The sequence below is a fragment of the Sorex fumeus genome, unplaced genomic scaffold (genome assembly GCF_029834395.1).
Source record: "Sorex fumeus unplaced genomic scaffold, SorFum_2.1 ptg000107l, whole genome shotgun sequence".
In the NCBI taxonomy this organism is placed as follows: domain Eukaryota; kingdom Metazoa; phylum Chordata; class Mammalia; order Eulipotyphla; family Soricidae; genus Sorex; species Sorex fumeus.
Window position 1 is genome coordinate 1,310,144 of NW_026606164.1, and position 12,720 is coordinate 1,322,863.

The window sequence follows — 12,720 nt, forward strand, 5'->3', positions numbered from 1 at the left end:
CTGGAGAGGGGGCGAGGCAAGGCGGGGCGTGTTGGAGGAATTGGGCGGCCCTGGATGCCGGAATGTCCCGTTCCGCTGAGGGAGGAGTCAAGGACCCAGTTCCAGGAGAGCTGGGCAGGGCCGAGATCGGGAGCAAGAGGCAGAGGCCGAGCCCCGGGCGCCCCGCCTGCCCCCGCACCCCCACCCCACAGCCAGGTTCGACTGTGCCCAGCACTGCGCCCCACAGCGGCCTCGGGCAGCTTCCAGCATCCGCCCACAGAGACGGCTGAGGTCGGGGGTCGCCTCTGGACTAGCAGCGGGGAAGGGCCCACCCCCAGCCCAGGCCAGCCCATGTTTATGGATGTTTTGGGCCCAAGCAGTGCCCTGGGCCAGGGGTCCAATTTGCGAGCCATCAGCATTCAGTGACCATAGGAGATTCCAATGTAATTGCTAATCCAGGTGGTGGTTCTAATGTGGCAGGGCACTGCATCTTGAAGGGAGCACTGAGGCACCGCCTGTAGGTGCTGGCCCGGCCCTAGGGGTCACTCTCCCCATGCTGCCTGGAGACGCCCCCACACCCCATCTGCTCTGTGCTCCCCTTTACCAGGTAGGGTTTGCCCGCGTGGGCCTTCAGAGACTCTCCGAGGTCGCACAGCTCAGATGGACAGTGGGGCAGCCACTGCGGGACCAGCCAGCCCCCGCCCCACGCTGTCCCCTGCTCCCTCCCGGCCTCATGCTCCCCGTGTTCTCTCCGCAGGCCTGCCCCTGCAGATCATCAAGCCGGCCACCTTCAGCGACACGAACCACTACCCCCTGCTCCTGGTGGTGTGAGTGTGTCCCTACGTCTCGGGGGGCCGCGGGGGGACAGACATGTGGGCAGGGCAGCCGGCCTTCTCATGACCAATCACCCCCCATGCTGCAACAGGGACCCGTGATCCCCTCCCCACCCCCCATTCCCAGCAAAGTGGAGCTCAGGGTGGCGCCAGCAGCCCAGCCCCCCCCCCAGCCCCCAGAAGCAGAGGCAGCAGGTCCTTGTCCGAGCACCCCACGACTGAGCCGCAGCCCCGTGTCAGTCCCCAGCCGGCACAGCAGGGAGGCAGCCCCCAGCAACCAGCACAGGCCAAGACTCCCGTCCCCCGCTCAGTGGCCACGCCCAGCCCTAGTGCCCCACAATGCACTGGGACCAGCACTGTCCCTGACCTGCCTGCCTGGTGACCCCCACACTGACCCCCCCTTCCTCCCCACCCAGGAGGCTCAGCTGCACGTACCCCAGGTCCTCCGATTCGGGGACCTGCAGGACCTCTCGGGGCAGTCTGTAGGGTGACCCCGTTGGTGCGTGATGATGGCAGTTACCAGGGAACCTCAGGACATGATGGGGCCCATGGGAAGAGTGTCTAGAACCAGGCCCAGCACACACAGATGCACAAGCAGCATCTCAGCGTGACAGCACCACACGCCCAGCACTCATTGATGTCTCACATGTGACAGCACACCCCATATGTATGCTGTATAACATCACTCATGTAGTAGCACGACATACATGACATTACATGTGGCACACCACATTTGTGTGACTCCACACCCTCACATATATCACATTACCAGTCTCACATGTTCATGTGAAATCTCACACAGGACATACATGGATGTGACATGCCATGTGACCACATGCATGTTCCAAGATACCATCACGTGACATAGACCAATCACATGTGATACACCACATGCTCATGTGACATCACGATACAGCAACATGTATCGTCTCACTTGTGCCATTACACCTTCACATGTGACCCTATCACATGCCACAGGGTCAGCTGTAATACGTGACATCTTAGAAAGTACCCCACATGTGTGACATCATGCAATTATACATGTGACACCTTTACACCCTTTCACAGTGATACAATAACACGGCACCACACAAACAGCACTATCACATGACACTGCACACGTATACTATCACAACACTGCACATGTATGAATCACACTACACACGACACTATCATATGACACTGCACATGCAGGACATTATCACATAGCACTGCACATATGACAACGCTGCATGGGCATGACACTATTATAGACCACTGCACATGACACATTATGCTGCACACATGTGATGTCACATGATGCTGTGCATATCACATGACATTGCACATTTATGACACTCACATGACATTGAACACATATAACACATGATGCTGCACACACATGACAATCCCATAACATTGCACACTATCCCATGATAGTGCCATGACACTGGCACTCAGCACTCGCCTCTCACGCGTGCCCCCAGAGTGCAGAATCCTATCACAGGGCATTGCCGGCACACATGGCCCATGGGCCACAGTGACCAAGGCCTGGATGGTGGCAGTGGTGGTCACTTAGGAGGGGACATCCTCACTGGTCAGCCCAGAGTGGGCCTGGCCTGGCCTGGCCTGGCGCGGCCACAGCTGGATCAGGGGCTCCTCCTTGGCAGGGACGGCACCCCCGGGAGCCAGAGCGTGGCCGAGAAGTTCGAGGTGACATGGGAGACGGTGCTGGTGAGCAGCCACGGGGCCGTGGTGGTCAAGTGTGACGGCCGGGGCAGCGGCTTCCAGGGGACGAAGCTCCTGCACGAAGTGAGGCGCAGGCTGGGCTTCCTGGAGGAGAGGGACCAGATGGAGGCCGTGCGGTGAGCCCCGCGCGGGGACAGGGGTGGGGGCCAGCGGGAAGGGCGGAAGTAGTGGGAGGGGCGGGGGCAGCAGAGGGCGCCCCATGTCCTCCTGCCCCGCCTCTGCAGCTCGGAGGGCCTGCGGCATGCTGGACAGCTGGGTGACCAGTGGGTGCGTGGGGACAGACAGCTCGTGAGGCTACAAGGGTGGTCTGGGGGTGGGGTTCGGGGCCCCCCAGATCCCAAGTGCCTTAGCGAGCTTTTGGCAGCTGTGATGCCCACATGACTGTTGGCGACTAACCCCCAGCCGGCGTCTCTGCCCTGTGAAGTAGGGCTCTGCGGCTCCCCAGTGGGGCCTTGGCCAGTGCAGGTACCCCCTGGCTGAGGTGCCCAGGGGCCGTGTGGAGGGACACACCCCGCAGGCTCCCAGCTCTGTGCCCGGGTGGCCGCACTGTGCCTCCTGGCGGCGCGCAGTGCACCCATGGGCGCGAGGCCAGGGTTGGCCAAGCCTTGGCAGCTGCTCCTTGTCAGGGGCCCTTGGCAGGAATGTGCATTTTCGGACATGTGAGTGTGCGGACACTTGTGCATGCGTGGACATGCGAGTGTGCAGGTGGAGCCTCTGCGGGCTTCTTGTGCATGCAGACACATGGTGTGCACACGTGTCTCCAAGTAGTCCTGAGCCTGCCAGAAGACATGTGAAATGTGTCAAGGTCCTGTGCTCCTGTCACACGCTTGTTAAGAACAAAGGCAGTAAAGTGCTGTGTCAGTTTCCTGTGGGCAAGGATGTCCAGTGCTCCCCGCATGCAGGGGACCCTGCCCCCACTGAGTCCTCTTCCTGCTTCATCCTTTATTTTTGGGCCACGCTCAGCGATATTCAGGGGTCACTCCTGGCAGGCTCGGGGGACCTTAGGGATGCTGGGATGGAAGCTAGGCGAGCCGCATGCAAGGCTGGCACCTTCCCTCGTCCTGTCGCTCTGGCCGCCGTCACTGGAGTCAGTGCTTGTGTTCCTCTTGACACTCCGTCTTTCTACACTGCTCCCAGGGGAGGTGGCACCTACCCTGAGAAGTCTGAGCCATTTTGTCTGCTACTCCGCAGTGGCCATGTGGAAACAGCTTGTGCCCAGACAGCCTCCGAGACTGTCCCCGGCCGCCCCTCGGGGTTCGGCCTGGTTCCGTTTCTCCCCACGAAGGTTTTGTGGACTTCTCTCGCCAACGCCTTCCTGGGATCCGGGCTGTGTTGCCACCGGGGTGTGGCTCCTACCCCGGCCGCCCCTTCTTGCCGCTCTGCAGCTTCCGCTCAGTATCCCGGCCCTGCCACTATGGGTTCTGTGGCTCACACCAGCCGCCGCCTCCCTGGCCGCAGGCCTCGGTGCTGGTCTGGTTCAGAGCCGCTCTGATTCCCGTGTCTGCTGCCTTAGCTGGGGCCCTGCTGAGGGTTCGGGTGCGCCCGACCTGCCCCTCCGAGGGTGGAGCCACTCATCTCCCTGCGACGGGCCACCTCAGTGTCCTGGCACCTTCTCAGACATGATGCTATGACGTGAGTTTAGTGACATGTCAGGAGGCCGGGGCCTAACTGGAGCCCAGCTGTTGAGTCTGTCTGTGAGAATGGAAGTTTCTAGAAGGCAGGGCCATCTGTCTCAGGGCCTTGCTGATGGCACCTTGTCCTGGAGGGAGGCCCCTGAGCGTGCTCTGTGCCACTAGACTTCATGTGAGCCACCTGCGATGCTCGCCAGAAACAACCCCACTGTGGCCCAGACAGGAGCTTGGGGCACTTCTGCTGCCAGCAACCCCGCCTCCAGGAAGCCACGTGACAGCGCCAGCACAGCCGCTCCCGAGTCCAGGATGACAGGATGCCCCAGGGGCCCAGTGCGCAGAGGCTGGCCCTTCAGCCCGAGAGGCATCCTAACAAGGGGTGTCCACGGCCACCTCACTGGGAGCGCCCTTCGCCCAGAGGAGCAGGAAGCCGAGTGGAAGGACAGGGTGCAGGCGGGGCCCCCGGGAGATTCAGAGACAGCCAGTCACTGCTGCCAGCTGGTGTGAGGCCATGACAGCCAACCCTGGGTTCAGAAAGACTCAGTGCAGTCCCTGTGGGGAAGACAGGGAACCACCAGGCGTGGGGATGGGGGCGGGGGTGCTGGCAGAGACCAAGGGACCCAGCGACACCAGCCGAGAGCTGGGCTGCTCCTCCCAGCACAGACAGGGCTATGGAGCCTGGGCTGGTGGCCAGAGCCCAGAACTCGGGCCCAGCTGTTGGCCCATGTGGCTAGGAAGCTGCAGGCAGGGACCCCGGCAGGGCCTGGAAGTCTCTGGCCCCTGGCACGGCTGGCAGACTGATGTCGGGGTCACTGCAGGCTTCACCACCCCCGGGGGTGTTTTTACATTTTGCTGTGCAGCACTGAACTCTCCAAGAGCGATCTGATCAGAAAAACGAGCTTTCCAGATAGCGGACTCTCTGTTACCGGCCCTGGAGAAACCAGAGCCATAAGCAGCCCCCTTAGAATTCCACCTGAACTTTGATTTTCCACGCGGCGAGGCTGTGGCCTTGGGGACAGACCCTGCCCCGGGCCTGAAGCTCTTCCTTGCTCTTGCAGGACCATGCTGCGGGAGCCGTACATCGACCAGACGCGGGTGGGCGTGTTTGGGAAGGTGAGTCTGACCCCGTCTGTCCCGCCCTTGGAACATGCTGGGGTTAGCGCCTCGCCAGTACCCCAGGCTTCCCAGCCCTGCCCTGTGCTTCTGCGGATGGGAAGCTGTGGCGGTCCCCAAGGCCCTGTGCTCTGGCTGGCACCTGCAGACTTGCCCAGGTCCCTCTCTGTGCCCGGGGCTATGCTCTCTGGTCTTGGGGGAGACGGTAGCATCTGAGCTGGCCAGCTTGGACGCACACCAGCAGGACCACCGGGGCAGCCCGCAGTGACGCGGGGTCTGCCCGGAACCTGAGTGGGCCACGCAGGCTCAGGACATGCCCACGGGGGCCAGCCCTCAGCGACCCCAGCGACAGCTCGGGCTCAGCATCTGCTCTAGGAAGAGCCTTTACTCCTGGCCCCTGGCGTTGTCCTCTGTGGGCCACGGTGGCCGAAGCCCGGAGTGACGGGCCGCCCTGTCCCCTCCAGGACTATGGGGGGTACCTGAGCACCTACATCCTCCCGGCGAGGGGCGAGAACCAGGACCAGGTGTTCGCCTGTGGCGCCGCCCTGTCCCCCATCACAGACTTCAAGCTCTACGGTAAGGCCCGGTGACCCCCGGGAGCACGACCCTCCGGGGGCTGTGGGTCATCTCACCCCTGCGAATGCTGAGGGGCTTGTCCAGTCTCAGGGGCCACTAACCCCCCCCAGGGGGCTATCCCCAGGTGAAGTCTGAGATGGGCGGGTGGGCAGCGGGCTTGCTGCAGAGCTCAGAGGAGACCCGGGGCAGCCTGTCACCTCCCACGGTCTCCTTCCTGGGCCGGCCGCCCTTTCTCGAAGGAACCTGGGGGAAAGGGCCCGGGCCCGACTCGGCACACAGCCCGTCTCTGTCTCCGCAGCATCCGCCTTTTCCGAGCGGTACCTGGGTCTCCACGGCCTGGACAACCGCGCCTACGAGGTATGGGGCCTGCTGTCCCCTCCCCGCCCCCTCCATCCCTCATCCCTTTTCCTCCCCCCAACTTCTCCCCTTGTCCCCACCGCCTCTCTTCACCCCGTTCTCTCTCCCCTGTCCTCACTCCCCGCCCCTCGTGGCCTGGTCCTCGGTTCTGGAACTGGGGTTCCAGGGAGACAGAGCAGCTTTGCTGGCCACCGTATCTGGCTCGCCGGCAGTAGGCCGGTGGCCTGTCCTGCGACTCTTACTGGGGGTCTGGAGCGGGAAGCCCCTTGCGTGACCCCATGTGGTTGGGTGGGGTCTTTGGGGGCTGAGTGACAGTTCAAAAGTCAGGGGGCCACCTGCAGCTGGGGTGGGGGCCTGTTGGGAGGGGACAGGCAGGGTCCGGGCCTCCTTGTGCCGCTTCCTGAGGAAGTTGGTAGAGGGGAGTGTCGTCCTTGTAGGCGGTGGTAGAGCAGACAGGAAGTGTCCCTGCACCCGCCCTGCCGCGGTCACTCACTGCCCCTCATCCTCGCTGTCCCCAGGCACCGCCAGGCACCCTCCCCTGTGGTCACTCGCTGCCCCTCATCTCCTCTGTCCCCGGGCACCACCCGCCCCGCAGTCACTCGCTGCCCCTCATCCCCACTGTCCCTGGGCACCCCCCTCCGGCCACTCACTGCCCCTCAGCTCTGCTGTCCCCACGCACCACCTGCCTCCCCCGCGGTCACTCACTGCCCCTCGTCTCGTGTGCAGATGACTAAGGTGTCCCATCGCGTCTCTGCTCTGGGAGAGCAGCAGTTCCTGATCATCCACGCCACTGCCGACGGTGAGTGCCCAGGGCCACCCGGGGCCACCTGATCCCGGCCAGGTCGGGGTGGGAGCAGGCCGTCCCCCCCCCCCCCCCCCGTGGCGCGCTGCAGCCCACCCACACTCTCCTCTGCCCCCACAGAGAAAATCCACTTCCAGCACACGGCAGAGCTGATCACGCAGCTGATCAGAGGAAAGGCCAACTACAGCTTACAGGTACCGCGGTGGGGGACAGACCCGCACACTCCGCGAGTGACCCTCACACTGGGTCGGCACCCCTGAGCACACATGCACGGGAACACAGGTGCATGCCCGCCGCACCTGTCTCCCAGGTGGTGTGTGTGTGGGGGGGGGGGGGGTCTCGGGGGCCAGCGTCCCCCACGCCCTGACCCTGGAGCCCCGGGGGCCGCTGCCGTGTCCCGGGGCGCTGCCTTCCGGGGTGCTGACCGCGCCGTGGCCCCGCAGATCTACCCCGACGAAAGCCATTACCTGCACGGCAGCCCGCTGCGGCAGCACCTGTTCCGGGCGCTCATCGGCTTCTTCGTGGAGTGCTTCCGGGTCCAGGACAGGCTCCCCGCGGCGGCGGCCAGAGAGGACGAGGAGGAGGACTGAGGCGGCCTCAAGCACAAGGCGGCTGTCCCCGGGTGGACGAGGGAGGGCGCCGCCGCCGAGGGCCACGTCCTTAGCATGTCTCGGGGACCGCCGGCGGGCAGGAAGGACGGACGGACGGACGGGGCGGCGTCCCCCGGGCCGCGCTCGCCTCGAGTGGCCGCGCCGGGACGGACGCAGGACAGCCGGACTCCCGGCCGCGGGGCGCCTCGCCCTCGGCCCCCTCCCTCCACGGCCCCCACGAGAGCACAAAGACCGGCCAGGGCCCTCGTCCCCGCCCGGCCGCCCGCCGCGTGTCCCCGTCGCTGTGCTCACGGCCCGCCGTTCCGGATCGATTCGTATTTTTCTATGGTTTTTACCGGCCACCGGGCCGGCCTCGCGGCTGCGCTTGGCCCCGCCCGCCCCTTCTGTTCGGCTTCTCTCCCGTCCGCTCCGTAGGCCCCGCTCGTTTGTACAAAGGCCCGTGAGAGCCACTAACTGCTCGACCCCCGGGCTGCCCGCCGGCCCCAGGCTCGGGACGCGCGGGGGCGCAATGCTAGTCGCTAAGAGTATATCAATAAAGCCTCTGTCCGTCCCAACGCCGCGGCCCCTGCCGCCTGGCCGACCACGCCGGGTTCCACCCACCCACCCACGCTGACACCGCGCCCCGGGGCGCCCCGAGCCACCCCGATGGCCTCGGCGGGTGGTGCCAGCCTCGTCGGATGCCCCTGGCCAGCAGCACCCTGCGTCGGGACGGCAGCAAGACGTGTGTCCCGCTGCACGGCCGCCCGGTGCCCAGCTCAGCTGCAGCCTGCACGCTGGCACCGAGCTGCACTGGGTCAAAACCAGTCGCCCGCCGACCCCGGCCAATCACCAGCAGCCCCGCCCAGTCACCCGCCAATTCCGTCCAATCACCTGGCAGCCCCGCCCAGTCGCCCGGCAGTCTCGTCCAGTCACCCTGCAGCCCCGCCCAATCACCCTGCAGCCCCCGCCCAATCACCTCGGCAGCCCCGCCCAATCATCCTGGTAGCCCCTCCAATCACCCAGTAGCCCCGCCCAATCACCTGTCAGTCCTGTCCAATCACCCAGCAGCCCCGCCCAGTCGCCCGGCAGTCCCGTCCAATCACCCAGCAGCTCCGCCCAGTCGCCCCGGCAGTCCCGTCCAATCACCCAGCAGCTCCGCCCAGTCGCCCGGCAGTCCCGTCCAATCATCCAGCAGCCCCTTCCAATCACCTGCCAGTCCCGTCCAATCACCCTGCAGCCCCGCCCAGTCACCCGGCAGTCCCGTCCAATCACCCAGCAGCCCCTTCCAATCACCCGGCAGTCCTGTCCAATCACCCAGCAGCCCCGCCCAGTCGCCCGGCAGTCCCGTCCAAGCACCCGGCAGTCCCGTCCAAGCACCCTGCAGCCCCGCCCAATCACCTGCCAGTCCCGTCCAATCACCCTGCAGCCCCGCCCAGTCACCTCACAGTTCCGTCCAATCAAAATCGATCTCGTCAAAAACCTGTCCGTTCCAGACCCGTCAGCTGCCTATCAATTCCATCCAATTACCTGTCAACTCCAGCCTGTCTGTCCTGTCGCCTACCAGTCCCCCCTTCCTCTGCCAGGGGCCTCGCGCTGTGGTTCCGACTCGGAGGGCCAGCAGCTGGCGAGTCCCGTGTGGGCAGCCGGGTGCGGGGGTCAGCCCTGCGGGGCCGCATCGGGGCAGAGCAGGGGGCGGCTTCCCCTCACCGCTTCCCCCCGGGCCGCGGGGCTGGTCCGAGGAGAGGCGGCAGCCGAGGTGCCCGGGAAGAAAGCATCACCTTACCACCGGGCTGCTCTTGTCTCGGTGCTCCCCCACCTCGGTGCGCACTTTCTAGAAGTTTCCAGGCGCCCTCTGGGCCCTGGCGAGGCTGAGTCGCTGAGCGAGCGGACTCAGCGGTGGTCGAGGTGGCTCAGGGTGACCGGGCCGAGGCCCCGGGGCAGGAGGCCGGTGGCCGCGAGCGGGGTGCGCGGCACGGGAGCCTGCGTGCCGGTGGGGTTGCAACCGCCCTGGGGTTGCAGCTCCTGGGAGTCGCCCCCAAGGACGCCCTGACTGAGATAAAGCTCACATGGGACACACAGGACACGAAAGGCACGCGCCCCCCCCCCCATGGTTGAGACCCAGCATCCATGGCACGCGCGCGCGCGCACACACACACACACACACACACACACACACACACACACGTGCACGCAGCATCTGGGGCCAAAGGATTCCTGGCGTCTGGACGGCGGCTCGCACCCCAGCCCTGCGCTGCCCGTGGGTCCTGCTAAGGCAGAGCCCAAATCTGTCAGAGAAAGAACTGGACCGCGTGGCCTTCATGCTCCGGGGTGGACGCGGGGCGACCCCAGCAGAACGCAGGCAGCTCTGCAGGGGCTCCCGCGGGGTCAGTGCTGCAGCGCCCGGGAGTCCCCCACGCGCCGCTGACACTCGCCCCGCCTGTCAGGACGCAGCGCTCCCCACTTCCGGTGGCCCAGAACCCAGGTAAGGGAGACCCGGGAGACCCAGGACCCGGCGGGGGCTGGGTCTGGGCCACCTGTGGGCGGAGGCTGGGCCACGTGTGGGCGTGGCCAGAAATGTGGGCGGAGCCTTCAGTGCCTCGGGCTGGCAGGTCAGCCAGGGTGGAACCAGCGTGGGGTGGGTGGGGTTGGTGTGGGGGCGGGGCCTGTCATGTGGGGCGGGGTCAGTGTGGGGGTGGAGCCAGCGCCGGGCGGGGCCTAACCAGGGCGGGGCCAACGTGGAGAGGGGCGGGGCCTGTGGTGTGGGTGGAGCCGGCGCTGGGCAGGGCCTTGCTGCAGGGCGGAGCCAGGGTGGGGCGGGGCCTCCTGGGTGGGGCTGCTTGGGGTGTCGGATATTGGGGCGGCCCAACAGGTGAGGGGTTGGGAAGATGGAGGATGAGGGCGCTTGCTGGGGCGGGGCTGCACTGTCCCTGGGGGTGTGGGGGAGCCCTTGTGACGCGGGGCGGGGCAGAGGACTTCCATCTGGGAACAGCTGGGGGCACCCCGTGGGAAAGACAAGCGGGCGGGGCAGGGGTGGCTGGGCACGGTCCGCCGGAAGCTGCAGAGCCACAGCCCGTGTTCCTGGCTCTTTGGAGACAGCCCCGCCCCTGTGCCCTCGGTGCCACCCCAGTGCGTCTCCCCGCAGAGCTGCGGGCGCAGGAGGACCCAGACCCAGGCCCTAGGATGGAGCCTGCCCTGAGCGGGGCGTCTCCTGCCAACTGCCCCAGGCTGCCAGCAAGTCTCACCTGTCATGTGGGGCGGGGTCAGTGTGGGGGTGGAGCCAGCGCCAGGCGGGGCCTAACCAGGGCGGAGCCAGCGTGGAGAGGGGCGGGGCCTTGCTGCGGGGCGGAGCCAGCGTGGGGTGGGGCAGGGCCCGCCACACTCTGAGCTTCAGCCCTCCAGTGCCCCTGCTCCTCCCCCCAACCAAGACAGCGTGATGGAGGACCGAGGTGCAGGGGCGGAGGAGGGACCCAGGAGTGTGTGGGGGGAGCACGTGAAGGTGAGGGGACTCAGGTGCAGGGGGCAGAGGAGGGGACCCAGGGAGAGGACGCAGGTGGGGGACCGCTTGCGGGCCACAGAGGCGCCAGCCCCAGCTGCTCTAGCCTGGGGGCGCGTCTCCCACACCACCACCTGCCGGGCCTTTGTTCTGCTGTTCTGTGGCCTGGCAGTGCGCCCTCAGCCCCGAGGCTGGAGCCTGAAACCTCCCCAGGCCCTGAAGGTGGCCGGCTCTGCTCAGGAGTAGCAAGAACGGGACAGTGTGTGTCCCCAGAGCAGGCAGTCAGGGGGAGTTGTCACCCCGGGCGAGTCCCCGTCTGTCGGGCCTGTCCTGGTGGCTCTCAGAGAGCAGCAGGCAGGCACCAGGCTGGCCGGGGAAGGCACCTGCTGGGTCACTGGCCTGAGCCACCACATGGCTGGACTCACCCGACAACATGCACCTGGGCCCGCACATGCACACGTGCACACGCACACGGGGACGTGGGCATATGCATGCCTGCAGCTCCCTGGGGAGCTGGTGTGTCCCTCCCCGCCCTGTTCCTCTCCAGCTCTGGCCCAATGCCCTGAAGCCCAGAGCAGGGCTCTTAGACATGCACTGTCCCAGCCTGGCCCCGGTGACACCCCACACCTGGCGGGGGGCGGGGGGGAGGAATGGGGGGGCGCCCTCACTGAAAGCGGAAGCAGCCCCCTGGCCACTGTCCCAGATTCCAGTCTCGTCTTCTCTGAGCCGCCGGGAGAGGGCAGCAGAGGGCAGCGCTGGGCCCAAGGTCCACCAGGTTGCAGGTCCGCAGGAGGCCACCAGGGGCCGGGGTGCCCGGCCTCAAGGTGAGTAGCTGGGAGACGCAGGCAGATGTGCAGCTTTCCGGCTCCCTCGAGGAGGGTCTGGACTGAAAGCTTGTTCCGGGCAGCCGCCTGCCACCGTCCCACCACCACAGGCCATTCCCTGGCTGACGCTCTGCATCAGGGTCCAAAGGCCAACACAATGTTGAGCACGAATCCACAGCGGTCACGTGATGGGGTGAGCACAGAAACAGGAGTGAGCCCTGAGCACGGAGCCAGGAGTGAGCTCCAAGCACAGAGCGGGAGTGACCCTGAGCAGAGCTGGGAGTGGCCCTGCCGCCGCCAGGCACAGCTCAGAGCAGTCGACTGGAGTGAGGGAGAAGAGTCAGACCAAGGGCTTTGGGAGAGGCACGGGGTCTGGAGGGTCTCCGGGACACTTCCCTGAGCTGCGTGAGGGTCCTGCCTTCGGGGGGTCAGAATCCCACCCCAGCAGGAAGCTGAGTGGGGACCCGGCAGGTGCTGCTCTGGGCTGTTGTGAGCAGCGGCTGTCGGAGCTCACGGGCGCAGATGCAGAGCCGGAGCGTCACTTGGCTCTCGGCGAGTGATGCCGGGCCGATGCTGCCCATCAGTGGACGGCAGACGTCGCGTGTCTGTGGCAGCCATGGCTGACCCGTGAAGACGTCACAGCCGTGTGTTGTGCTGGCGTGTGTGTGGCAGGGCGGAGAGGGGCACCCTGGGGACCGGGCCAGGCGTTTACCACGGAGCTGGCCCGGCTCTGCCCTTCCCACGGCCATCAAGCTCCGTTGTTTGGGGAAAACGTTAGTAGAGATGTTCTGCCTTCA

At 65.9% G+C, this 12,720-nt stretch overlaps 1 protein-coding gene across 4 annotated transcripts in view; it reads left to right on the plus strand.

The window, feature by feature from the left end:
* Positions 1-12,720, plus strand: part of DPP6 (dipeptidyl peptidase like 6) — a 507,074-nt gene that overhangs the window by 269,508 nt on the left and 224,846 nt on the right. For all 4 annotated transcript variants that reach the window (XM_056134830.1, XM_056134833.1, XM_056134829.1 and 1 more), the window contains exons 19-26: positions 737-806; positions 2,462-2,656; positions 5,227-5,281; positions 5,746-5,857; positions 6,156-6,214; positions 6,941-7,013; positions 7,137-7,210; positions 7,460-7,607. In XM_056134830.1, coding sequence (XP_055990805.1) covers positions 737-806; positions 2,462-2,656; positions 5,227-5,281; positions 5,746-5,857; positions 6,156-6,214; positions 6,941-7,013; positions 7,137-7,210; positions 7,460-7,606 — 785 coding nt within the window. In that variant the 3' untranslated portion in view covers position 7,607. The remainder of the gene's footprint in view (positions 1-736; positions 807-2,461; positions 2,657-5,226; positions 5,282-5,745; positions 5,858-6,155; positions 6,215-6,940; positions 7,014-7,136; positions 7,211-7,459; positions 7,608-12,720) is intronic.